Source organism: Corvus hawaiiensis, chromosome 9 (genome assembly GCF_020740725.1).
Source record: "Corvus hawaiiensis isolate bCorHaw1 chromosome 9, bCorHaw1.pri.cur, whole genome shotgun sequence".
NCBI lineage: Eukaryota > Metazoa > Chordata > Aves > Passeriformes > Corvidae > Corvus > Corvus hawaiiensis.
Window position 1 is genome coordinate 16,610,371 of NC_063221.1, and position 25,183 is coordinate 16,635,553.

Genomic DNA, 25,183 nt, shown 5'->3' on the forward strand with positions numbered 1-25,183 from the left:
TGCAAGCCTTACAAACTTAAGGTGAGGAGCTTTAAAAGTCAGCTGGGGAAAAAGGTGCAGGGCTGTTTAAGGCTCCTTTGTTCTCTTGGGCAAGAAGAGAAGGCACATCAGAAGCAGATGATTCAGTTCAGACACTGGCCTCTGCAGACTCCAGTAGGATTACATGAATCATGCCTACTGAGCCTGAGCTTTCCCTTCATGCTCAGATTACTCACACCGCCAACCCTAGGATTCGCATACAGCTAATTTCTTATGCATCAGACTTTGTGCTAATGACCTTTCTTGTAGCGAAGAAGCCTTTGCAACTTCTCAATATCAGACTAAGCAGCAGCAGAATTTTCCCTGAAGTGCACCTCAGTAAACCAGTGACCCAGTTAGATAAATGAGGAAGTTTGGCAGGAGTAAAACAACCAATGCTGTTGTTTATATCACAGTAGCCATCAAATTTCTTAATAAACCAGAATGAATAACTAGAATAAATCAGAATGAATTACTAGAAAACATCCCCTAAGAAAGCTTGGAAAACATGTTTGAAATCCTGGAACTGACCACAAGCTTTCACTTGCCTCCAAAGAAAAGTTGATGAAAGCCCAGTGGTGGTTTAGGCACAGCAATCACAAAATTCCAGTAGTCATCTAGAATACAAGCAGGAATGAAGATGGAACCATGATGTGCCTTATTATACAAAGGTATTTGGCCAAGCTATGCAGCAGTTCTTCTACAAAGGAAGAAGCAGAGCCAATTTTTTCACAAGAATAGAACTAAGTCTGTTTTTATTTTATACATCACTAACTACCTCAACTGTTTCATGTCAAGCTTCTAAATTATGCAAACTTTTTGGCTATGGAGTTTAGCTATGCCATCTTCAGGTATTGGATATGGATCCAATATGAGAGCTGGGAAGAAGGTAGTGCTGGTGACCTAACAGTTGTGAGCAGTGTTTGCACAATGAAATTGCTACACACCCTAATGCAGCATTTCTGGGCACCCCCACCTGTGCCACTTTAGCTGTCCTGTTTTACAAGGAAGCTGTAGAATTCCTCTTTTATTCAGGGACATTTGCTTTATACTCTAGGACCACACTGTCCACATATGTGGCAAACCTGTTTGTACGAGGCAAATACCTTCCACACATTTTCCAAGATTTTGCAGAAGAAAGCTTAGAATCTTCTACATGTCACATGAATAAGAAAAATTGATTGCCCCAAAAATTATTTTTCTGTCTTCCTTATATTTTGATTTTCTTATCTTCTGCTCTAAATGATTGTTCTAATGGGTGCCAAGCCAAACCAATCCCAGGGCAGATGGTCTTATGTGCCTTGACAGTGTGCTTTGCCCTCTATAAAGTGCCATCTGCCCATTTGTCTTTTGTCAGCTCAACTAATCCTGTTTCTCTGAGAGACAAAAGAGGACAACTTTGCACATCACTGATTCTGCCTCTGCCTCCAGCCTGACCAACTTGTAGCTGATAGTAAGAAATTTACCATATTCCATTTTTTAGTGACAGAGCAACTTCTTAGAGCTAATAACTATCTTACCTTTCATTTATATGTAGATACAGTCTACTAGCACAGACACAAGTATACAAGTGACACATTAAAGCAGCCATTTTCAAAATGATAAAGGTAAATGAATGGTGTAACAGAACTTAGTACACCTTGTAAGTGTTAGAGAACTGTTTATTTAAACAGCTCGTTTGCAGGGAGCATCTACTCAAGTGGTATTCCTGCTTCTTTGAGTGTGGTCATGGCTTTGGGCAAACAGTCCTTAGAGAATTGTTACTCACATTTGGAGGCCATCTCCCTTACCTCTGGATTCAGCCTTCTGTCTGGAGACAGGAACTGATTATCCTCTCCAAGTGACTTGGAGATTGCAAATAAAGGGTTTATCAGATTAGCATTAGCACTAACATTGTGACTTTAAGCTGTCATGACAGTATAGAGTCATGGAAGCTGAAATTAGTTTTTGAAGGGACAAAAGCACCCGTTCCTACCAGCAGTGCCCATATAGCTGTATAGAATGGATTCTATATACATATATATAGAATGGATTATTTATATATATATATATATATATATATATAATTAGATAGATACAATTCTTGCCCTTCCCTCTATCACTTCCTATTTCCAAAGCAAGAGGTCTTGAGCTTGGATTAACCCAGAGACAAAATATATCCAAGTGACAGCAAGGTAGAGAGTCCTGGATGTGAACTGCAGTATTTTATTGCAGGACAAATAGCTATTAACAATGTATAAGCTACAAATGAAGGCAGATGACTTTTGATGTGGATTTGAAAGACACCCTGACAATACCACTTTACATTACAACCCATCTTTCATCCCAAATCCCTGTCCTAGCCAAGCCCTCAAATCTCCCAAACAGCATACACTTGAGCATGCCTCCAGGCCAGGACATCCCTAGACATTGCAAAGGGTGATAGCCCAGTCTGAGTGTTTGTCATATACACTCTTTGTGCCATTGAATGAAGTAATACCATTCCAGCAATGGCAGAATTTGAAGATCCACAACTACTTTATTGTTGAATAAATATATTGGATCTAGCACTAACTCATCAGCCTGCTGCCTGAAAGACCAGACTATCATTTTGGGGCATTCTTTAGGTGGAATTTTTGAATTTAGAAGCAATTTTTTGTTTTTCTCTGAAAATTCAGTTATTTGTAAAAAGTTTTGTTTCCTTAGCTTACTTAGTTGGGTTGTCTGTGGTAGAATCTCACCACAACTGGTAGTGTTACCTTCACTTTTCATCCAGGAACTTGATAAATTGAAGTTCTCTGTAAGGACAGAGTTTTGAGTGGAAGGCTCAATGAGATCTGTAGTCTCCAAAGTGGAGTACGGGAAAAAAAAATTGAATACAATCTTCAAAAATTACAAAATAAAATAATAACTAAGCAAAATTAAATAAACAGGATTAAAAATAACATCAGAAATTTAAAATATTATAATGTAATATAAAAAATATACTAGTACAGTGAAATGTTGTATATAACTTATAAATTAATAAACGTACATGTCTTGGGGTCCATGCTTAAAATTTTTAAATGATGGGGTACATGACAGAATGGGTTTGGAGACTACTGGACTAGATTGTCTGAAGGGGGCCCTTCCACCCAGAGTTTCTCTAATACACATTGTGTTTTGGTATTAATTCTATAAAACAGTATTTCATTAGTCCCATGTTAATTTCCCATAGCTGTATATAATCAACAAGAATGTATGGTTTTTACATTCCAGTTTCTACCTCAGACAATTTTTCAACATTAATAATATCTTGCATTGATCAGAAAATCTTTCAAACTGGAGCCAGTTGTTTTAGATAATTTCTTCCTGAGAAGAACTAGAACTATTGTGGTAAACATGTTTGCGCCCTTAGCTAAATGTTATGTTAACATAAAATACATTAAACACATCTGGGCCTTAAAAGACATGCAAGTACATAAGACTTACTACTGAAATTATAGAGTTCATGGAAGCTTTTTTTATGATTACAGGTAACGTTACACACCCCTTAGACAGTACCACTATTAAAGAGATCTTTTTGTCACAGCCCAGATTTTGTGCAGGTGTGTCACAGTAAAGTAAAAATCATTTTTTTAATACCATATATACACAACAGATGAAACTATAATCAAATTAACAACTCCATTCCACTGTGTAGCAGACTAGATTACGTGTTACAAACAAGCAGTGAAAAAAATAAATCTTGTGACACTTCAGGTATTAATGAACAAGCTTTTAATACAAAGCATTTTAGAGAAGATCTTTAAAGCAGTCTTAACATTTAAGATCCTAACAGGTACAAAATTGTGCTATTTGTAGTAATTTGAAGTTAAATTCTATATAAACTACTGCTTTCACTCAAGATATTCTTCGAAAGATGCCATAATATCTCTCTGCAGATTCACATCAATTATCCAGGCTGTCTGCAAGAAAGCAAACAAGTGTCTTTTCAGAGCAGTCAGACATTAATGAATACTATGCAGGTCAAATACTTAATGATTTAAGAAAAAACTATAAACACATCTTCTCAAAAAATGTATGGCTTCTCTATTATGATAAATTTGAGTGTGCTTGTTGTTGAAGCCCTCAGAAAAGAGCTGAAGGATGAAAGCTTCAGTCAAACTTACCTGAATCCAGCAAGGTCTCATACTGGTACTTACGTTCCATTATACAACACTAGGAATTTTAAAAAAATGTTTAATCTAAAAAAGGTAGCAATTAAAAACATTAATTACTTTCACCAATAAAACCAGATAGTTTTAAAAAGGCTCAGGCTTGGTATTTCACACCAGAACAGTATGACTAGCACTTTTGTTGACATGGAACACATTAAAGAGGATGGACAGCTTGCAAGACTGAAGGCTGGAAATTATTTAGAGGGCGGGAACTCCTCCTCAGAATTTTATTTTACCACACAATTATTCTAAGCTTATGGGAGTAATAAGACCAAGCAGATAGCTTTTCATATGATGTCACCTGAAGACATACTCTGAGTTTCCTTTTGCATTTTCTGGACTAACTCTTCAGATAGTATAGTTCTGTTATTTTCAATCATTCAGATCCTTTGAAATAAGGACCTGACCTAATATTTGTTTATTCTCTAATAAAGTTGAAAAAAAATCATGGAGCAAGAGTCAGCAACTCACTGCTTCCTTCCTCCTGCGTTCTTGTTCCATTTTTCTTGCCAAGTTACGGTCTTGATCAAGAATATGTTGTTGAGCTTTGGGCAGTTTGCTATTATGTATTTCTTTTTCAAGCTCACAGTCTGTTGCTGCCATGGCATCCACTCCTGTGCTTTCATGGTCCCTTTAAAGGCAGGAGAAGAAATCAGTATAGGATAAAAGTTCTTTTTTTTCGTAACAACCTGATAGAATTCTGCAAATAATTTCAATCAGTGCCCAGCACTTAAACTGTGGTTCTCTTTCACATTGTTTCATAGTGATTTCCCTTCACGAGAGTTATGTGCACACAACTGTTGGGCTGTCGTAGGTTCATGTTTCCTGTGTCCATGTGGGATTTATAGATGTGCTACACAAAACTTACGTACACTTGCTTTGAAATTCTTGATTTTCTGTTACTTTCTTGGCCTGTGATATTTTTCTTCTACCTTCATCCTCTCCAATTACTTGAGGTAGATTTCGCTAAATTCTGAACCAGGAGTATACTCTTAAGTCTCTCAAATGCTCTGATTATTAAAATAAAACAATCCAAGCAATTGACTTATTCTGATACAACCAGGAATGGGCAAGTGCAGGAGAATTAGGAACCAGCTCAGATTTATCTTTCACAGGGTCAAACAGACAAGAAAAATCAAGACTACTGAAGAGGGAAATCTTGCAAACACAGTTTCCGAAAGGTGGCAAACAAAGTCTATACTTTTTTATATTACTGCAATGCAGTAATTGGTAGGTGGTCCCTTATCCCACTCAGCATGACCATAGGCCTCAGGGCATTCCCTAAAATGGGCTGCAAACAACTAGGGAAGAATACTACAGCAGGGGCTTATTGAAGGTGCCTTTCTACAGCAATGCAAAGAATTCTACTGTCTGAAGTGATGCACACTGGAACCCCTGTATAACTATGTTAATACCATGCTCTCAAAGACTATGTTATCCTGTATCCCCTTAGGAGAGCAACAAGGAAAATAAGATACTGAGAACAAATGTGAACTCTGGTCATGACCAGAGGCATTGAGTGCTCCAGTGGACCAAAAACCCTCACCTTAATGGCCAAACAAAAACCAAACAGTCCTCCATCAAAAAAAAGAAAAAAAAAAAAAAAAATCCCAACGCACACTAAGCACACTAACAGTGTTTTGGATGTGCAGTTGTGCTTACAGTGGTATGGCTCCCCAGCTTCACCTCACCTGTGGCAACTAATCCAAAACACTTGTTCATGAATAACTAAGCCACCCAGTATACCATACAGGCAAAAACCAGAATAACACTTAAGCCATAACACATAACATATGTGGTTACAAACCTTTTGTTTTCTTGTGGAAGATTTTGCAGCTCCTTCTCAGCTTGCACCAGAGGCCTTTTTAACTCCTGCACTTGCTCAGTCCTCTTTAATACTGCATCCCTGAACTGATTGAAGCTCTCAGCAGAGGCTTTTATTGGAGCTGGAATCTTCATCGTTTTACAGAGGCTTACCCAGGAATCAATAGTCTTAAATTCTGTATCCTGAAGTTATTAGAAAAAGGAAAACACAGAAGAGGAAAAAATATGCTGCAACTACTGACATCTTTTACCTGCTTAATTCTTACATTAGCACAGTGTTGTTTGGCTGGGCCTGTTTGGAAATATCTACACCAGAATATCCTTCCTTTGGCAGGATATTAGTGCAAACACAGCAATCTGAGAAGACTTTGATATGCGTTCTCATCAATTTTGAGAGTTGTTGGCAATATGCCAGCAATCATTAGCATTTGTAGCTATTCTTACCATTTAAGTCTACCTCTCCACTTTTTCATTTCAGAAAACAAGGCTGAGTTTACACAAGGTCCACTGACAAGGTTTTAATACAGAGAGCATCCATCTATCCTCTATATGTAATCCTTACATAACAATAGTTTTATACTAGGCTTGTGGGTTTTGTTTGTTCCCCTGTGGCATTTTCTTCACAGCATAAACCAGAATAAAACCAGCATTCTTAAGAAATCCTGCTTCTAGTAGAAGCATGTTCTTATGAAGGAAATACGTATTTTTGGAATTGAATTCAACATGTTAGTTAATAGCTTTCTGAAAGCTAAGTGCCTAAAGGAAAATCCTAGAAATATTTTAGTACAACAGATGATATAGAAAACTTTTTATGTCCAGAGATTCACATGATCCATTATTAGTAATTTTGATCTAATGTTTTAAAATAGCTGGTTACACGAGAAGAATTTAGTAGATGAGAAAATATCTCTGTCCTTCCATTTACTTACTGTATGCTAGGAAATACTTTGCTTAACTGTCATAAATACTTTTAAAGCATTTTTAATGACTGTCTTTTTTCAGAATAGGTTTTCCAATAGCACCAAGACTATATTCCACATTACTCTTATTTTTGTTAGTGGATCAGCAAGGGAAAGTACACTAGTAACTTGGATATCAGAACTAGATCCAGGAACACTAGTTCCTTGTTTAAATATTAAAACTAGATGAAACAAGCCATATTTTAATATGACAACATGGGCATACTATTTTATATATATATATAAATGTATCTTATATACTTTACCTTCTGAAATGAAGAGAGTCCATAGGTTTGTTTGCTTTTAGCACTAAAAATGAGATAAATCTGTACAGATTATAACAATGTCCAAGGCCTATTGCACACTAAATACTCTAATCGTAAAATAACAGATTTTTAGAGAAGATCCCAGGTCAGGGAGTTATTCAACCTCATAAGTAAACTCAGCCTCTTCTCAAGTAGAACTTGAGCAACACTTACCTTTCTTGGAAGAAGTTCAGACATTGGCTCTAATACGTTTTTATCATTACATTTATCATCGGGTATACAATGACCTGATGGAAGAATTAAAAAGGGCTTTTCAATCATGTTGACTTTATGAACTACTTTTTCTCAAATCTAAATGATAAAACTTTAGTCATTCCAGGAATTGACTTAAAAGCTTACATTGCAGTTTATTATTTGGTTCAGAAAGACAGAAATTCTTCCAAACATGTCCTAAGCTTAAGTTGAACTGGACCACTTCTCTCCACTTTTGGGCAGGGAAAGGTATCGTTAGCTCAGCTACAGATGAGAAATTAACTCCTGGTTAATTCTAGGAGAGGTCCAAGCAGAATGCTCAAAACATTTGGTCAGAAAGCCTCAACACAGCCCTTTGCCTTTCTTACTTCCTTCTCCTCCCCACCTAGCCCTCTATCCTTTTGATTCCAGCATTATTTAAGAGTACCTGATAGATTATGCAAACTTATTTCACCAAAAGCTCTCAACCCTATTTTTTTTTTAAAAAGCAAATAGGTCAGCCATCAAGGGCTAGTCCTCCCATTTCCAGTAGCCTACAGCTGTACAAATACTCCATGCTGTTACTTTATTATTTGAGGGGAAAAAAACCCCAAGCACTATTTTCAAACCAGAGATAAACAACACATTTTATCTTATCTTCTACTGTAGTTTGAGATGTTTCAGTGTTTAGGTAAATGCTTAATAAGAAACTTCAGGTAACATGTTGGCCTTTTTTTATTATGCAAAGGATAAGTTTTTGAATGTTTGAATCCAGAATACTGAAGTATCAAAGCCTCAGCCAGTTTTTCATAAAAGGGGTTTTCAGAAAGGCCTCACAGCCTCAAAACTTTATAAGTGAAAATCCTTAGCCGAAGCCATGGACAGTTCCACTGCTGCAAGTCTAAGCAAAGGGGGTCAGTAGATGTATGGCTTGGTGTGTTAAGACCCTAAAATGAGTAGAAGTTCATAGAGAGTTAAATCTCCATTTTTAGAAATGCTTTAATACACCACAACTACTTAGCATTATTCTTTGGCAACAAAAAGAGAGTTCATCAGTGAACAGGCTCTGCCTTTTAATTTCATCAAGCTTTCAGAAGCTTCTTCCCTCCCTAGAGAGGTGTTCTAGAGGGCAAAGAGTAAAGGAGAAACCAAAACAATCATTGTCTGGTAATACTGGACACAGAGCATGGATGTTCAGTCAATTCTTTACTTTGAAATATGTATGAAGTATAGAATGCAGCTTTCAGAGGGCCAATATTCTTGTAATAATTGCAAGTTTATTCCATAGTGAAAGTCTCATTGGCATTGATTGACTGTCAGATCCTTGTCACCAAGAGCCAAAGATAATAACTCAAAATACACACAAAGTACCCTGGGAAAAGAGCTCCATGAAGCTTCAGCAGAAGGCACGTTAAAGGCCAGGAAAGTTCAACAGATTGAGGCATCAATTCTCAGACTTCATGGAAGACTGGGTTACTTATCCCTAGTACTACATTCAGAAAGCTAAATTCTTAAATAAAAAAGTAATTTTCTTTATATATTTTAACACAGAACAAGAACCAAAGATCTGTTTAATTTCACTTTTTTTTTTTTTTAAAGCAGCAAATAAAAAAGAAAGAGCAAGGGAAAACTGCACACCCACTGTTATTCTACAAACTGATTAATGTACAAGTGTTCAGCAATATATTTCTTTAAACCGGTTCCATATACATTTTTGACTTTGCTCCCCTGATAATGGTTACAGTTTTTATTATGACATTACATACTTTGTTCTTGACTTATGGATGTTAAATCAGCAGTTCTCACACAGGTCTTGTTTTGAAGTTTATTTGATTTGTCTAGATGTCTTGTTTGCTCAGCTTGTTTACTCCAGTCAGCACTGTCAACCTGGAAAATGGTGTTGGATACCTAGAAGAGAAGCTAGACTTCAAAATATGTTCTTCATAGTATTTGTGTTTAGCACATAAGGATTGTTATTATACAGCATCAGGATTAAAGGTTTTGAAGCTTAGAGCAGTAAATTCTTGCAGCTCCAGTTTCTGTAAACACCAGGGAAGAAATAAATTTCATTCATATTATGATAACCAAAGCAAGTTCATACCTCAAGACTTCAGATTTAGAATATGCACTGCTCAGCAATCCCAAGTGATAGAGTGGGTAGAGCATGAGAAACTGATACAAGATCTTTAACCCCTAACATTGTACAGCAGAATAAGGTTTTCATAAAGCCTGCTGCACTTGAGCTTGTGGATCAGGGTAGAGGGTAGCTGTGATCTTCAGTGCAGTGGTATTTTTTCTCTGTGCAGTAATCCCTTGAACTGAGGACAGTGCTGCACAAACCTGAGTCATAATTTGCATTACATGCTACCTTGGACAGTGGACACCAATAGGAAAGGGCAAGCTGCTTTTCATTCTTAATAGCAGGACACGTTCTTGTGCTCATAGATTCAAAAGGTAGTTTCTATCCATTGCCAAAAAGAAAGCTATTACAGCCTGATTAAAGCAACTAAAATTTACACCACATCATCTTAGGAGGGAAGTGATCTTGCTGCAGTAACATCAATAACTTCTTTTGTTCCACAGAGGCCCTTCTAACCAGGATACTCTCCAAGAACATACTAAGACAGAAATCAACAGTGAATATTTTGCAACCTCATCTAGACCCTGAAAACCCCAGTTTCCATAGCTTTAGGAAAAGTATGAAAAGCAAAACACTTTTCCAGTATAGCCTCTAGACCCTCAATATCACTTAGTTTGTGAAATTGATACTTCTACAAAACCAAAACACACATTATAATCTGCTTCTTTTGTAAAGCTGTTGGTTTACAGGGTGGACTTTTAACCTGGAAGTGTGCAAGGGTTACTTAAGTTCAAGCTATAGCCCCAAAAAGATGTAAAATAAGCTTTATAGTACACTATAAGCTTGATCAGCCAAGCTTTCCTTTTGTGTTGCAGCCAATAGGCAATGAAGTAATGCCCTGTTAAAGGATGAGAATCACTTTGTTATTCGGGTTTTAGAAAACTTTTGTTGTAAACCTTAAATGGCCTTCATCACATCAAATTCAAGCCTGAAGTGTTATATTACATCTTATTTAAAGGGTAGGAACATACAAAGATGCTGTTTGAAATTAATTCGTTGGAGAGAAGCACATATTCACCTCTGGAAGAGCATTTCTGGAGTGGGTGACAGAAGACTGAGTTGTCTTTGGAGTACTCTGAGGAGTTTGCTGGTGTGGGGCATCATGCAGAGCAGGTACAGCTGTGATTATACCTGAGAAAGAAGTAGGGTATGATTTTCCCCCTGTCATGCAAAATGCAGTCCTACATCTCAAAATTATGTCACTGTTTGGATCTGTGGAGTAACTCAGTATGAAGATATGCATTCTGGCCACATGATTTAAGAGAGTTATTTTTAATTAGTTTTTAATTGATTTCTCAGTTCATCAGCTACCAGTTCATGCTGTCTTCTACCAAAATCTCAGAAGTGTCTGATGTTATTAGACTTTTTGAAATGAGGGAGGGAAAAGAATAGCTCCTTGGGTCAAGTTCCTAAGCAACTTCATGTATTTGATGTGTCTAGACAACAACAATCAATTCAGAAGACCTATGGCACCAAGCCTTACATTCAGCTGATAGGGATTTCAGACATGAACTTGGATAGTGGGGACAGTTTTAAGCATCTAATTCCTGCCTAAAGGTGTTCAGCACTTCCTGTAACTCCCAAGTCCTTAAGGTATCCTTTTCCATCTCATTGGAAGGAAGCACGAACACCTCCTGGTTTTAATACTACTCTGCCCTGCCACAAATGCCCCAGTAATCAGAACCCCCTAGCCAATCCTCAGTGCTGCCATGCTTTAATTTACATCACGCTCTTTTGTAATCCATACCCTGCAAGGACTTTTTCAGTTATCCACTTGCTAACCTCCAGAACGCCAAGATAAGCTTGCTGGGCAATACAGGCATACTGACACCCCTTCTTTCCTCAGCAGTCAAATATAACCATAAAGGTATTACCTGAGAGAGTCTGAGCATTTTGTTCTGAAGGATTAAGTGATCTAAACTGAAACGTTTGTGGTGCATTGGGAGGTTGCTGCTGCAGTTCAGATGATCCATGATTTTGCAAGCTACTAGTAAGAGAGGAAGGCTGTGCTTGCAGAACAGCATTGCAGGATGTCCTCTGTAAACAAAGTGGTATTCTCTATAAAGAGATTGCAGTGGTTAATACAGCCAATTTTTTTTAATAGCTATTTGATCCTCTTCTCCCACCACTACCCATTTCCACCATTTATCGGATTCAGTACTCCTTGTATTATGATCCTGAGCCGTAATTTTCGTGCACGCTCTGCCTTGGTCTGACAGGTACAGGAAACCCCTGAGAACAAAATGTAATGTGAGGATTTCAAGTATGATTGGTGCTACTGAAGGTCAGTAAGGGGCTGCTACAACTGACCAAGCTGAAGGTCATTTCCTGGATCCTGTTTTCTCAAGTTTATTGCTGTCATTCTGTCACTGCAGAGGCTGCAGTTCTTAAGCAAAAAAAAAAAGGGTGTTGCATAATTCCTTCCCTGAGTCTTTGCTTATGAAGATGCAGAAGGAGCAGCTGAATAATAAATTTGCAGCCTAGTTTCCTGTACTTTAAGGGAAAGCAAGTCTATTGCAAGAAGAATGAAGATTTTGCTGTGATTTTGCTTTGAAATTCAAGGTCTCTGTCTCTGGTAGCTTCAAGGGAAATTGTTAAAGGCAGCTAACCTTGACAAGAAATAACACCCACTGTATAATACAGTAACAGAGCAATTCAATCTAAGAGGCATTAAGAATTATTTCTAGATAAAATTACTGTTGATTCTAATAATGCCATAGCAATAAGCAATATTAAAGTATCCTGAAATTAAGGAGTATATTGTACAATTTATTTCTTTTCAGGTGTAGAAGTGAGGTTATTAATAGATTGAAAAACATTTAAGTGGGGCTTGCACTGTTTGCTAGGTCAATTCTATCGATTTGGAGAGTATCTGTCTTTTTTGGGGGTAGGTGGGGTATGTGCAACATTCTGCCCTTCATCAAACACAATCACCACAACGATTATAAAAGGTAAAAGCCTCAGAAGTATATCTGTTCCTGTATAGATGCATAAGCTACTTCTAACAAACAGCTCATGTGAATCTTCATATCAATCAGTCCTACAAAACACATAGCATTCAAGCCATATTCATTATTTCCTGATAAAGTTGCATCACTTCTAGTACCATTATATGTTAAAAAAATAACTTTGCTTAACAAAGTTATTTGCGTAATTACTTTGTTATTTGTTTAGGGCAAAAACACTATATCCATTCCAGCCAGGTTTACCTTAGACTTTTCCGTAGAAGCTGGACAGTTCTGCCTGGCTCCAGTCTGTTTTGAACAGGTTTCTGTAACCGTAAATACAGTGAGGTGGGCAGAAAAAGAGGGACGGAAAAAAACCAAATCAGTCATTGACATATGTTTCATTATTCACACATACAAGGTGTGAGTTGCAGTTGTACCTAGATTCAAACCTCACAGTGAAAGGAACATTATCTTGAATACATTGACTTGAGCTTGATGTGTTTAGAGAACTTCTCCCAGATATAAAAAGAGACCACAAAGATTCCTGCAGGATCAGGGTCTTCATTGCCATTGATTCACTGTGTTTGCTCCCCCCCCACCACTGCAGAGAGTTGAGCATTCATCTCACCTTATACCTCATATGGAGATCTAACACTGTAGACCTCCAGTTTGGCAGATCTATTCTTCCCTGGAAAACTAAAGAGAGTTCTGTGTACAGAGAAACATCATTCAGTGTTCTGATGCTGTAATATCCTTTAAACAAGCTTGAAACAGCTTAAGCACCAGGGTGGATTTTGGCTCTGCAGTTAGTGCTGTAGGCACTTTTCTTGCTCAGGTCACCCTTCATGCTGCAGACCAGAAGATGAAATTAAAATGAATCACACTTTCAAAAAGGGATCAAAGCTACAAGAATAAGCTTATAGCCCAATAGTTGAGTATCCAGGTTATATACACAGACCTTTTGCTAGCTTATTTTGGTCCCTAAAGATTTTCACTTGTAAGTTGAATGGATGTAGTGGGGTTTGGTTGTTTTGTTCTTGGGTTTTGTTTTGTGTTACCTGGAATCTCAGTATTAAGGCATTCATTTTGTAGCATTTGAATTAAGCCTTCAAAATGGAGCAGAGGAAACCAAACCAAAGATAACTAAAATCCTTTGTAAGCATATGGAACAGTAGATGCTAACAGAGATATGATTTTTTTGCCTACACAAACACAAAAATAAACTTTCTAACCTGATTCAGAGTCACTGCTATCTGAGGAGCTAGAATCACTGCTGGTGCTGCTGCCAGAATCTGAGGAGCTGCTGCTGTCACTCAGTCTGCTTGGCTCAGTACTTGACTCAGCATTGTTTTCAACTGCAAGAGAAAAAGAAAGAATTCAGAGCAACCTGCAATGGAGCATTCTTCATATACAAGACTAGGATCAACCTTGTTAGGCCTGTTCTCCCATGTAAGAGTTCATCTTATTTCCCTTCCTTGTGTACTGTCAATTTAGCAGTGGACTTGAAAACAAAGGCCTCCCTCTAGAAAGGGGAAGAGTGGGATTTACCAGCAGCAAGCTAGTTGAATGAATGAAATATCCAAGGAGAAGCTGTAGTCACACAATTTACAATTCTGAAGTAGATTAAAACTATGCAGTCTTAAGACACAATTCAAGTAATTTTCCCCCATAAGCTTTCCTGCTGTTAAGAGCCTGTTTCTGTGCATGTTGCTGCTGCCAGACTTGGATATAGAGTTCTTTATCTACAGTCAGCTCTTCTTTCCTAACCACGTGTACTACTCCCAAATTGCCATCTTTTGCCACCTCCCCACCATCTGACTATTTTTCATCTACAGGGTTGATTTTACTTGGCTTACAATGATTTTGCAGTCAAATCTTTTTCAAAGTTTTTGCTCTGATAGAGGCTTCGAAAATGAGAAGTTACATGGATACCTGTTTCCCTGGACACGAGTCCAGATTTAGCTCTTGTAAACAAGCCAGATACCAGTTGTAAAGATTTCCTAGCCAGCTTTTTTCCCTCTCTTCACAACATATACTTCATAATTGATTTCAGCTGCTTCTTTAAGCTTTTCTTTGTAGGATATTTTCAAACCATTATGTATACAAGACAGGAAGACCTGACTGAGCTAATGCTGGACACAAGTGTCCCTGTGTCTTCCAGAGATGATTCTATCATTTCAGCTAACTGGTTTTACATAGGAGCTAAATAGATATCCAGTTGCAGGCAATAATAGCACTCACTCTTTTAATGAGGAACAGCTTGACTCATAATAGCAGCATCAGCTGCATTGATCCATTCTCAGCCCCTGATGAGAGCCATCAGTAAGTGTACAGCTCAAGTGCACACTGAATTTCTGGCTTTGATCTTGAAATGCATTATTGCCTGAAAAATGGAATTGATTCTCCTAGGACACTTCCTTAAGTCTAAGATAACACAGCACACCTGTCACTGATACACAAGTTTTTGTTAGCATGGCAGCATTAATGACACTGCCACCTAACAGGTATGACTAGAATTGGTTATTCTTGCATCTCTAAACCACAGAAAATGAATTGCAAACAGACTGTGTGACTCTCCACACACCCCACCATATTTTCATATATTAGCATAAGAGAATTGTTCAGTGTCTCAATTTCTGAAGCTGTTACCATCTTTACCTGTAATAAAGTATTAGGTGCAGAAATAAGGAAGCTGCTTTAGACAGAACAAGTAACTGACCAAATTTGCTGCTGTGACTCCAGCTCACTCAACATAGAAAGAATCTTGAGACTAGCTGTGGGAAGCTTAATACCCCAACTAATCTGAGGAGAAAGTCCCCACCTGCCTAACAGGACTGAAGCCCGAGGGAAGAATTCCACTTTAAGCTATTTCCATTGCAAATGAGTAAAAGTAAGAGCCACATTACCCTTGAAGCTCTCCTTCTTTGGGTTTAGTTGACCATTGACATCCAATAGTCTCTTCTCTAGCTCTTGTTTCCTCTCAGAATTAAGTTCTTCTTTTGACTTTGTTGGATTTTTATCTGCATGTGAAACAGAAGTTAACATGAAAGCAAAACAGAAAGTAAATCTAGTGGGCTTTTTAAAACATCATTTATGCTACCTACCCTGCTTTCTTTGTTTCTTCTTCAAACAGGTTGCTACATATTTCTCTAGTTCTCTGAGTGTTGAAGCATTTAAAGTTTCGAAGTCTATTTCTATCTCATCAGGGTTAGAGTTCCTCAGTGCAGGTTCTCTTGACTGTATTATATGGACTACTTTTCCAAGCTTATCTCCAGGGAGTTTATTTATGTCCAAACTCAACTGTCGTTTTTCATCATAATTCATAGGTTTGGCAGCATCTTCAACTTCTGACTTATGTGCCAACAAGATCTGCTGCATGGTTTTCTTTGATTGACTGCAGGAAAAAAGTATACTGCAGTAACAGCAGTTTAAAATAATTTGACACCCACACAAGTTCCCCACACTTACATGTTTAATGACAGCTTTTTCTTAGATTTCTTCATGTATTTCAGATTTTTCTTCTTTTGAATCAAGCTTTTTATTTCAGCTTTTTCCTTGTTCTTTCTTTTCTTACTTTTAGCCTTCCCTTTTTTCTTTTCTGGTCTAGATAAGCATGCTTTGGTCAAAAGCCACAACTGCTGGTGAAGAGCTTTAAGCTATCAAAAAGAAAAAGAAAACAAAAAACCCCAAAATCCTGATAATGTTGGCCAATGTAGGAGGAACAATAAATTGGTCCTAAATATCACAGGAAATTTGTGGCAGCTGAGTGGATATTAATAAGATATTTGCTTTCCAAACCAGATTTATTTTCCAAACATTTTACTATATTTTATCTTAGTCAAAGATTATGCATCTAGAAGATGTAGGACTGTTTATTTTATTCAGACATTTCTAACAGCATGTGCCTTCTAGCATCCTGTCAAGAATACTTTCCTCCACCCCCTCCCCCAAAAAAAAGAAAAAAAAGAAAAGAAAAAAAAAAAGAAAAGAAAATCACTGTAGGGGTTTCCAGAAGCCTCTCTTCAATTTCAGGCATTTGGGATGCACATAAATGCCTTATTTGGTTATACTTCTACAGCATTGCTGAATTAGGCACGTGGGACTGGGCTCATACATCTCATTTTGCAATATGAAATGGCTAGTTGGGACATACTAAGAGTTTAGAAGAGCTTCACACAACATGAATTGGAAGATGGTCAGATAATGAGATTAGAAATCAGACACACTGAAATAACTCACTACTGTAAAGGTTGGCTTGTACATTTCCTTCTGCCTACATTCATAAATTGATGATGCTAGTCTGACAAAGACTGAAAACTCTCTCATTTGACTAGCAGAACAAATGCTAATTTTCCCCAGAGTTTATAGATACATCAGCAACAGGTTAAAAAGTTACATTCAAGCAGAAGCAACACCCATCACACTCCTAATATGAAGCATAGCTTTGCTTCACTGGTTTACATGAGATTCCTTGTTTTCTCTCTCATACTGAGCTTTGTGAAGTAGAATTTAATGACTTTTGTGTGGCTCAGAAGAGACTGAGGGTAAGGATAAGGCTTTTTAACCATATGAAGTAAATGATCCTATTGGAAAAATATGCTACTAAGCTGCATGTGGAATGTCTGCAGGCTCTCATACTACAGGAACACAGTTTTATTTTTTAAGAAGTTTGAGAGTCCTCTGAAGAAGTGGTAGGCAAGAGTAGTAGAACAATTGTTCACTAAAACCACTTTGTATTTGTTGAGGCACTATTTGTTTAACATTTGGCAGTGCTTCCAAATGGGAATAAAGTTCTGTGTTAAAAAGACAAGTTACTAGAATCTTTTAAAAACTGATTTTTGTTGCTAAGCCTTGGTATAAACCATTGAAAAGGGCATTGCCAGAGAGATCTTAAGTCACACATATTAAGTACTAATGCTTACCTGCTCCTGAAGCTTTCCTAAGTGCACTTTTCTTTCCTCTTCAGAGTCTTCAGATGATTTTTCTTCTGAAGAGTTATCATTACTACTTTCACTGGAATAAGCTTCTGTCATTTCTCTCATAGGCTGTGGCAGATGATCACTTGCAACAGGCTCATCAGGAATTTTAGCAAAGTGCATTTCAAAAACATCCTGAAGAGTTAGGTTTGGGAACAGCATATTTTTCAGATTTCTAAAAGCATTATGCAGCTACTACTTGTAGAACTACACAGAAACATAGTAGTTCAGTAATATTAGTAGATTCTACACCAGGGCATGAGATGAACTATTCTTTTTCAAGTCTGACTTAAAAGACAACTCACCTGAAGTTTTCTTGCCATAGCAACTATTTCATGGTCTGGAGAATTATGTTTGTAGCAGCTCATGAACATTAATCTAACATCTGTAGCAAATTCTTGTATATCACTATATTCAAAGTTATCCATTTTCTTCTAGAGGAAAAGAAATTTAAGGCACATTTAGTAGACAGTATCACCATGAACAAGCCGAAAGAAAGGAGGAACAAGAATTTTAACATATATAGTTAGGTTCAGCTTGTACCAAGACAGTAAATATTATAAAAAACATTATGGAAATACCTGCTTCTCATTTCAACATTGTCTCTTTAACAAAGTTAAGAGATTTTTTTCCCCCCCCTCTTTTAAACCGATTTAATTGTAATTGCTAGAAGGACTTTGTAGTACTAGTTTCAGCACTTGGTCAAGATGACAGTGCTTGGGTGGTTTTATTTGGCTCTGAACTCAGCATCTGTTTTTGATTCTAAACATGGTATTTACACAAAGCTTATTCCATAATAGCTGGAGTCAAACTAATGGACTAGAAATTGGGAAATTACCTTTGTATTGTGCAAGTCAGCTTTCAAGATAATTTAGTAAACTATTAAAATTGAACATTCCCCCAAAAAATGGAGCTTAAGTGGGCTAAATAGTTTAACCCCATACAAACACTCTCAGTGTTCACCGAGCACCATCCACATATCTCCATCTAGAATGGGTGCTTTCCACTCAAAAGGTGAAATGTGTAAACATACAGCACAGAAGTTCTAGGGCACTTCACCAAGAATATTGAGACTGGGGGAAAAGCAGAAGTGGGCAGAATTGCATTTTGTTTTATGGGACATTAACAACAGCACTGCGTGTACAGACAGATATTTAACATGCAGCATGCTTGGAAGGGCTTCATGGAGATCATAATTCCCTCACTACTTATATTAGCTTGTTCAGCAGATAAGTAGATTAGCCACTATGTGTGGCTATGTGTCAGAACGAGACTCAGAAGAGTTTCTTCAGTGACCTTGGCTAAGTTTGAGAAACAAATGTATTTGGTTTCTAGACCTGTTATGTCTTTCAAAGGAGAAGCAGCTTTCATGACACCTTCTCAGCTAACAGATTTAAAACCTTATAATTACACAAATAGTCTAATTTCCCCAGAAACATACTTACTTTAATGGTTCCTAGGTCTGTAGGAAATTTGGCAATTGCTTGGTTCGCACCAGTGGAGAAAGATGCCACATCTAGAGGTTTTAAGAAAGGCCATGCATATGCTGCATGTTTCTTTGAAAACATTTCTTTAAGTATTGCATTACAATGTTTTAGTTGTTCTGACAACTGAAACTTTTTAATAATTCCAGGTGGCTGTTGAGAATCTGAAAAGGATCTATTCAGAAGCTTGTTTGTTACCATACATTCATTTTCACCTCCACGTGCTTTAACAGCTTTTCTTTCATTAAACATTGCAGAAGATTCACCACTTGCTGTCACTATTGAAGTACTAGGAGTTGTAGTGTCAGCCTTCCTTTTCACACCTTTTTTTGCCTAAGAAAAGACAAAAATAAACAGGTGTTCAGAACAGTAAGAGAATGGTCAGTTTTAGATTATTCTTTCATGTGTGTGTAGTCCAAAAAAGTGTCAGAACTTTTACAGCTATTGAAGTCACAGCAGAATGCAGCAATTCCCCAACCTTAGACTAAATACCTACAAGGTATTACAAGATCAGCACACCAGACTCCATCTTAGATGTAAAGAAAAGAAGAAGTACTGCAGGTCAGGCTGTGGTCAGATTTTAGCCAATTGTGAGGATCCCAGGAAGCTGGCAGGTTATGAAATTACATGCAAGTTGACAGCTACAGGAAGGGGGAAGACTACTGCAATTAATTTTAGGCCTGGTTGAGTGCCTTATGCACATGGTTTATCGCTGTTTTTCTCTAACTTGATTAGTATTTGGTTTGGAAGCCATATAATGTGTGCTTTTTCATCAGTGTTCAGACTCTGCGTGAGTGTAAATAGACACTATAGGAGAGTCTGGAAGAAGTGCCTGTTGCTCACTGAAGAGCAAAACCAAAACAAAGTCAATACAGGAGTGTTTTTCGTATGTTCACATACAACTCAGATTGAGGTAAACAAGAATTTGCTTTGCTTTTGTGAGCTACAAACACCTTCCATTCTAGTTACACAGTGTTTAAGCAAACATGCTAATTTTTGGAGAATCAAGCATTTGATTTATGTTGAAAACACTAGAAGTTATTAAATAGAACTTAGAGCTTTATTTTAGTACTAAAACCTTTATCCTTAAGGTGAAGCCTGCAGAAGTGTATATAATAATACACTTCAAGAATTATCATCTTAAAATTAATTTTGTTTCTTTGAGAACAACATTTTAAAACCACATTTATAAGGAAAGATGCGCCAAGCAATCATCCCAATTTCTGTTTAGTTTCTAGAATTAGTACTGGCCCAGTTATTTAGCAGAGACCTAGATTTTAATAGAGATCTCTTACTATCTTCTATTATAATAAAAGTTTCAAAAAGATACAGCAATAAGAATGGCTCCTAAGGTTTTGCCATCAGTGCATGAGGAAGCAATTTCAATATCTTTCTTTCTGAAAGTTATTTGAGGAAACTTACTTTTGTTATAGAGACTGCAGCTGGCATTAAAGCAGCCAGCTGAGCTGCAGACAAAGGAGCCAGTGGAACCTGCTGTTGCTCTCGAGTCATCACTGGAGGCTGCTCACTGCTTTCAGCTTGTTTCTCATTTGAGCTTTGTTCATTTGAAGTCCCAGGGTTGGGCTGCTGTGGTTCTGGTTATTTTAATACAGGACATTTTAGAAGTTAAGTCTTCAATATTGCAGTTAATTTATTTCATGGTCAAGTTGACCAGTTGTCAACATAATCACCCTTCTATACATGAATGACAAATACATGCAAACAAGAGTGTTTGTTACAGCAACCTTGGTATCCTCCTCTGCTCAGCACTGTTAGTGCTTCAGCTAGAATATTGTACCAAGTTACACATTATTTGGCTTCAAGAAAGTGTGGATTAACTTCAGACCAAAGATTAAAGAGGCATCATACTGCACTCTGTACATTGTAAAAATGTTCTTGCCAAGGAAAGTATCAAGTTATTTTCTACAAACACAAAGACCAAGCAGCAAAGGGTGCAGACTGCATCATGAAGGTTCATGTTTCCTAAGCATAGTTAATATCTGCATATATTGCTTAGCAATATTACAGATCTCCACCACTGAGATCTCAGAACAGTTTAGACCAATGTTTTTCTGTATTTTGTTTGGCTGGTTAGATTACTCATGTCTTTTTCGTTCTTACTCTGTTTAGTTCCCACAGATGTTCACAGTGCTAAGTGGCATGACAGTCTCTGAATTGGAAGTCAGTTTCCTTTTCTTAAAAAAAAAAAAAAAAACCCAAAAAAAACCAACCAACCACTTGGGTTTTTTTTTTTTTTAAGCTTCTAAAGCCTTATAGAAGTATTGTTATTTGTCTGATTGTTCTGGAAAGAGTAGAGAACACCCAAACTGTTCCAGGGTTGGGTTGTGACAAAGAGCCTATTTCCAGTTTTGCTTGCTTAATACATTACAAGTTCAGCATATAAAACAAGCCTTACCTTCTGTCTTCTTTCCTTTTCTCTTTCCTTTATTGAGACTCACTAGTCTTTCTTCTGGGGGCATATGGGCTATTTTCTGCATAAACACTTTTTCTAGTTCTTCAGCCATAAACACAATGTCATCACCTGGCTGCAAAATATGGGCCGTACCATTCAGTCAAGGAGAAGCTGCAGTATTGGGAGCTATCTCTTAAAACAACCAGACTAGAGAATTCTGTCCCAACAGATTGAAAAAAGCCACCAGTACCCGAGAGGTCTAGAAATCATTGCCATCCCTGCCCCTGCAACTCTAAAGCAAATTACTTTACCCTTGAAATACTTTCTCCCACTGTTCCACTGAAAAAAACTCTTTACATCTGCATACTTCTACAGCAAAGGCCAAAGGGGGCAGATCTGCAACTCCCTTTTTTACTCCTGTGTTCTGAAGAAGCTGTTGAAGCTCAAAGACACTGACACAGCCAACAAATATTCAAGCACAGGGAGGTGCTCACACTTCATTAGGTTAAACTTGTTGAAGGAACAGAGCATGGCTCAGGCTTGCTAGCTTTAGACTTGCACAGCAGTGACACTGTGCTTGCTGTTCATGAGCTCTGCAGCTAAACCTCAGAGATTTTGGATGAGGGATCATTGTGCAGAAAAGACTATGCACTCGGTTGTTGGAACAGCAAGCTAGACTTCACTTGTGTCCTCAGTCAAACCTAGAAAAAAAACCTCCCCAACATTTCAGAGAAAAGAGTTCCAAAAAAATCATGAAAATGTCAACTAACTTACTGCATGTTCTAATAACCATGTGCTTGTTTGCATCATTCAGTAGAACCCGTTACTGGTACAAGTTGCTGTTTCACATACCTTGTTATACATGTAGCAGTTCCAGAACATAGTTTTAAAATCTTCAATGCATTCTGCAGCTTTTGTGTAGTAATTATGTTCCAGACGCTTTTTTATGGTGCCTAAGTCCATAGGTTTCTTTATGATAGTGTAATAATCCTGTAGGTATTGAAAAAATAAGTCACCAAACAGATACCTTAAAATTAGGATATGAAGATTTTTACAGATTTAGTTATGAAAGTTAAATTACAAGAGAGGAGAATTGCATTATGGTAGAAGCAATATTTTATTTAAAGGAAAACATTCCCCTATAGTCATAGGCACCAAAAAAGTACATGTTCAGGAAATCTTCAGCTTATATTTTGTCCTTGTCCTTCCATGTAACATACCATTTAAATCCCCAAAGAATATTTATTTCAACAGGCTCCAGAGCTGTGCTGGTAGTAGTAGTTATTAAAAGTATATGCACTTCTCATTTGTTATCTCAAAGCCATTTACACAAAGTAGCACTCCAGTTTACAGAACAGAGGAAAAAGAAGCCAAACTTCAACAAAGTCTCAGTCACTAACAAAAAGAACCTACCAAGTTTTCACAATTGCTGCCAAATACTTTATACCTGGCTATATTGGCTCTCCTCTTAGGGTTGGTCTAGTGAAGATGTGGCAATATCACTGAAAGGCAGCTGGAATGGGAACTGTCACCATTATTGTAGTAGCATAGCTAAAACCTTGTGAGGCTGTTTCCCTGATGGAACATTTAAGAAATTGGAATGCAAATATCCCCACTAAGTTCACATATACATTATAACATATACATTGCAACTGTATGAAGTAACTACTACTTCTGGAGTGTTCTAAAGCTATCCTAACAATCTGTTTTGGTGAAATAGAAATGCTGAATACACCAGAGTGCAGGCTATTTAATTTAGCAAAACAAAAATGCAATTAATAATTAAATATTGTCCATTCTGCATCTTCTAACATTTGGCGGAGAAATGCAAAGGGGGCAAATCCTGTTACTGCTCTTGCCATGGAGCCAGATGCTTGCTTGTTACTGTGCAATGGTTGAACTAATACATACTCTTAGAAGTCAGAGGCTGCCTTAGAAATTGAGAGAGGCAGAACTGGCCTGAAGCCAGCTGCAAATGGTACCACAACTCTGATGGAATGCCCCTTAATATTAGCCTTAACTGACAGCCACTTCCAAGAAGGAAAAAAGGTAAGAGAAGACACAGAGTGATAGTCACTTTGTGCTTTTGTACAAACCGACCAGATGGGTTTGTCAAAAGAAACAGCCACAGAAAGACTTTTGTCTGCTCTAAACATAGTTTGCAAAATTAGTCTTGAAAATTTGTGAGAAATAAATATCAATGCTTAAGCTGGTGGAGGGGGAAAAAAAGAAAACAATCCAAGGGAACGTATAATGGTTTTATTTAACACCTTTCTACTTCTCTACCAAGAGCAGTATCTTCCAGGTCATTTGAAATACCATTGTGCCAATAACCTGTATTTTCATTTGACTGAAAAACATCCAAAATTGGAGTCTAAAAATACCTGAATTAAAATCACATGTCACAAAACATTGTAGTCAGGCACTTTGTTACAATTAAGCTGTAGCATAAATAACATGCACGCGGCAATACAGAAAAATCATTTAAGCATCCTATCTTCTATTTCATGGAAGGAGGTTCTTCCACTGTGGTAAAATGAGAACCACATCTCTTTTTATTTCCATATTTTTGCAGGGACATTTATTTCCTCTAGAAACTTCAGAGCATACTGATTTGAAATTGACAAATACTATAGGTCTAATGACTTCTCTGCTACAAAATGGTTCCAGACTTGCCTGTTTACTTCGGGGTCAATCAGATCTGATTTTCCATCATAACGTATTTGACATTAAGGCTGCCTAATATTAAAAAAACTCAAAGGCCAAAGAAAATACTCATCATTTGCAGTTTTAATAAATATGTCTAAACCAGAAGACAAGACTGAACACCAATATACAGAAACTCTAAGAAGCCTGTTTAAGTGTTATTATTATCATCCATTAGAAATACTGATTTACTAGTTTCAGATCAGAAAAATCAGCAAAAAGGCAGCATTTCTCTAGAAAGAAAAGCGTTTTCTCATAGACTTGGATTAATGACAGCAGTTCAATAGCAAAAATAGTCTTCCAAAATCTCTTGCATCAGAAAAAACCTGTTTAACATTAATTGACACGATTTACATATTAATACCCCAATTCCAAAATGGTTCTTACAGGAAGATTCAGTGCTGCTGCATCTACAGGTTGGTGAAACGGCCAGGAAAAGTTGTGTCTCCACATGGCTCTCATGACCACCCTCTGTAAGTACTGAAGTTGGTTTGTTTGACATCCACTACTTTGGTTATTTATGTATTCTGGTGGAGGAGGGTTAATAATACTGGAAAGGTGTTGACTTTGAACAGACATCTTTAGTGAGTTTGTATATCCACTTGTTCAAAGATCTTTATGCATTTAACCTGAAGGGAACAAATCAGAAATATTCAGTGAAGATATCTAGATTTAATGCTGTTTACATGTTCACATGTTTGTAGAATGTCAATACTGTAACTCCAGGCATACCTTCATGTTTTAAGCAAGACATTTATTTTAAAGTGCATATTTGGATATACTGCACCCCTAGAGTCTAGGAATGCATACTAGCTTTCTCCTAAAAAATCTGATAGCCTGCTTTTCTTAACAGAATGAAGTATTTCATGAGGTGCAGAAAAAGTCATGATAAGGTAGACAGCTACTGTTATCAGCACACTGACAGAACAGTGCACATGGCCCACTCTTCCAACAACTGCATCATCCCATCAGATATTGCTGATCACACATCTTATATTTTCATTTATTTCAGCATTCAAAGCATACCTCTTCTGAGCTCC

The 25,183-nt window shown here is 37.3% G+C and overlaps 1 protein-coding gene across 1 annotated transcript; it reads right to left on the reverse strand.

Moving 5' to 3' along the window:
• Positions 1 to 2,947: 2,947 nt before the first annotated feature.
• Positions 2,948 to 24,722, reverse strand: BRDT (bromodomain testis associated). Its single transcript, XM_048313455.1, has 19 exons — positions 24,531 to 24,722; positions 22,290 to 22,427; positions 21,441 to 21,570; positions 20,447 to 20,619; positions 18,986 to 19,357; positions 17,846 to 17,974; positions 17,487 to 17,675; positions 16,033 to 16,220; positions 15,669 to 15,958; positions 15,471 to 15,584; positions 13,797 to 13,919; positions 12,826 to 12,887; positions 11,491 to 11,653; positions 10,635 to 10,747; positions 9,243 to 9,384; positions 7,459 to 7,532; positions 6,004 to 6,203; positions 4,668 to 4,827; positions 2,948 to 3,944 (listed from the first exon to the last, which is right to left on the reverse strand). Exons 1-19 carry the CDS (start codon positions 24,720 to 24,722, stop codon positions 3,876 to 3,878), a joined length of 3,021 nt encoding a protein of 1,006 aa, XP_048169412.1. The 3' UTR covers positions 2,948 to 3,875.
• Between the last annotated feature and the right edge of the window lie 461 nt (positions 24,723 to 25,183).

Coding starts and splice junctions, on each gene's coding strand:
- BRDT (XM_048313455.1), bottom strand. CDS start 24,722: ATGTCTGTTCAAAGTCAACACCTTTCCAGTATTATTAACCCTCCTCCA. Junction 22,428..24,530: donor CAGCAGCACTGAATCTTCCT/GTAAGAACCATT, acceptor CAATACCTACAG/GATTATTACACTATCATAAA. Junction 15,959..16,032: donor AAAAAGCTGTCATTAAACAT/GTAAGTGTGGGG, acceptor TTTTTCCTGCAG/TCAATCAAAGAAAACCATGC.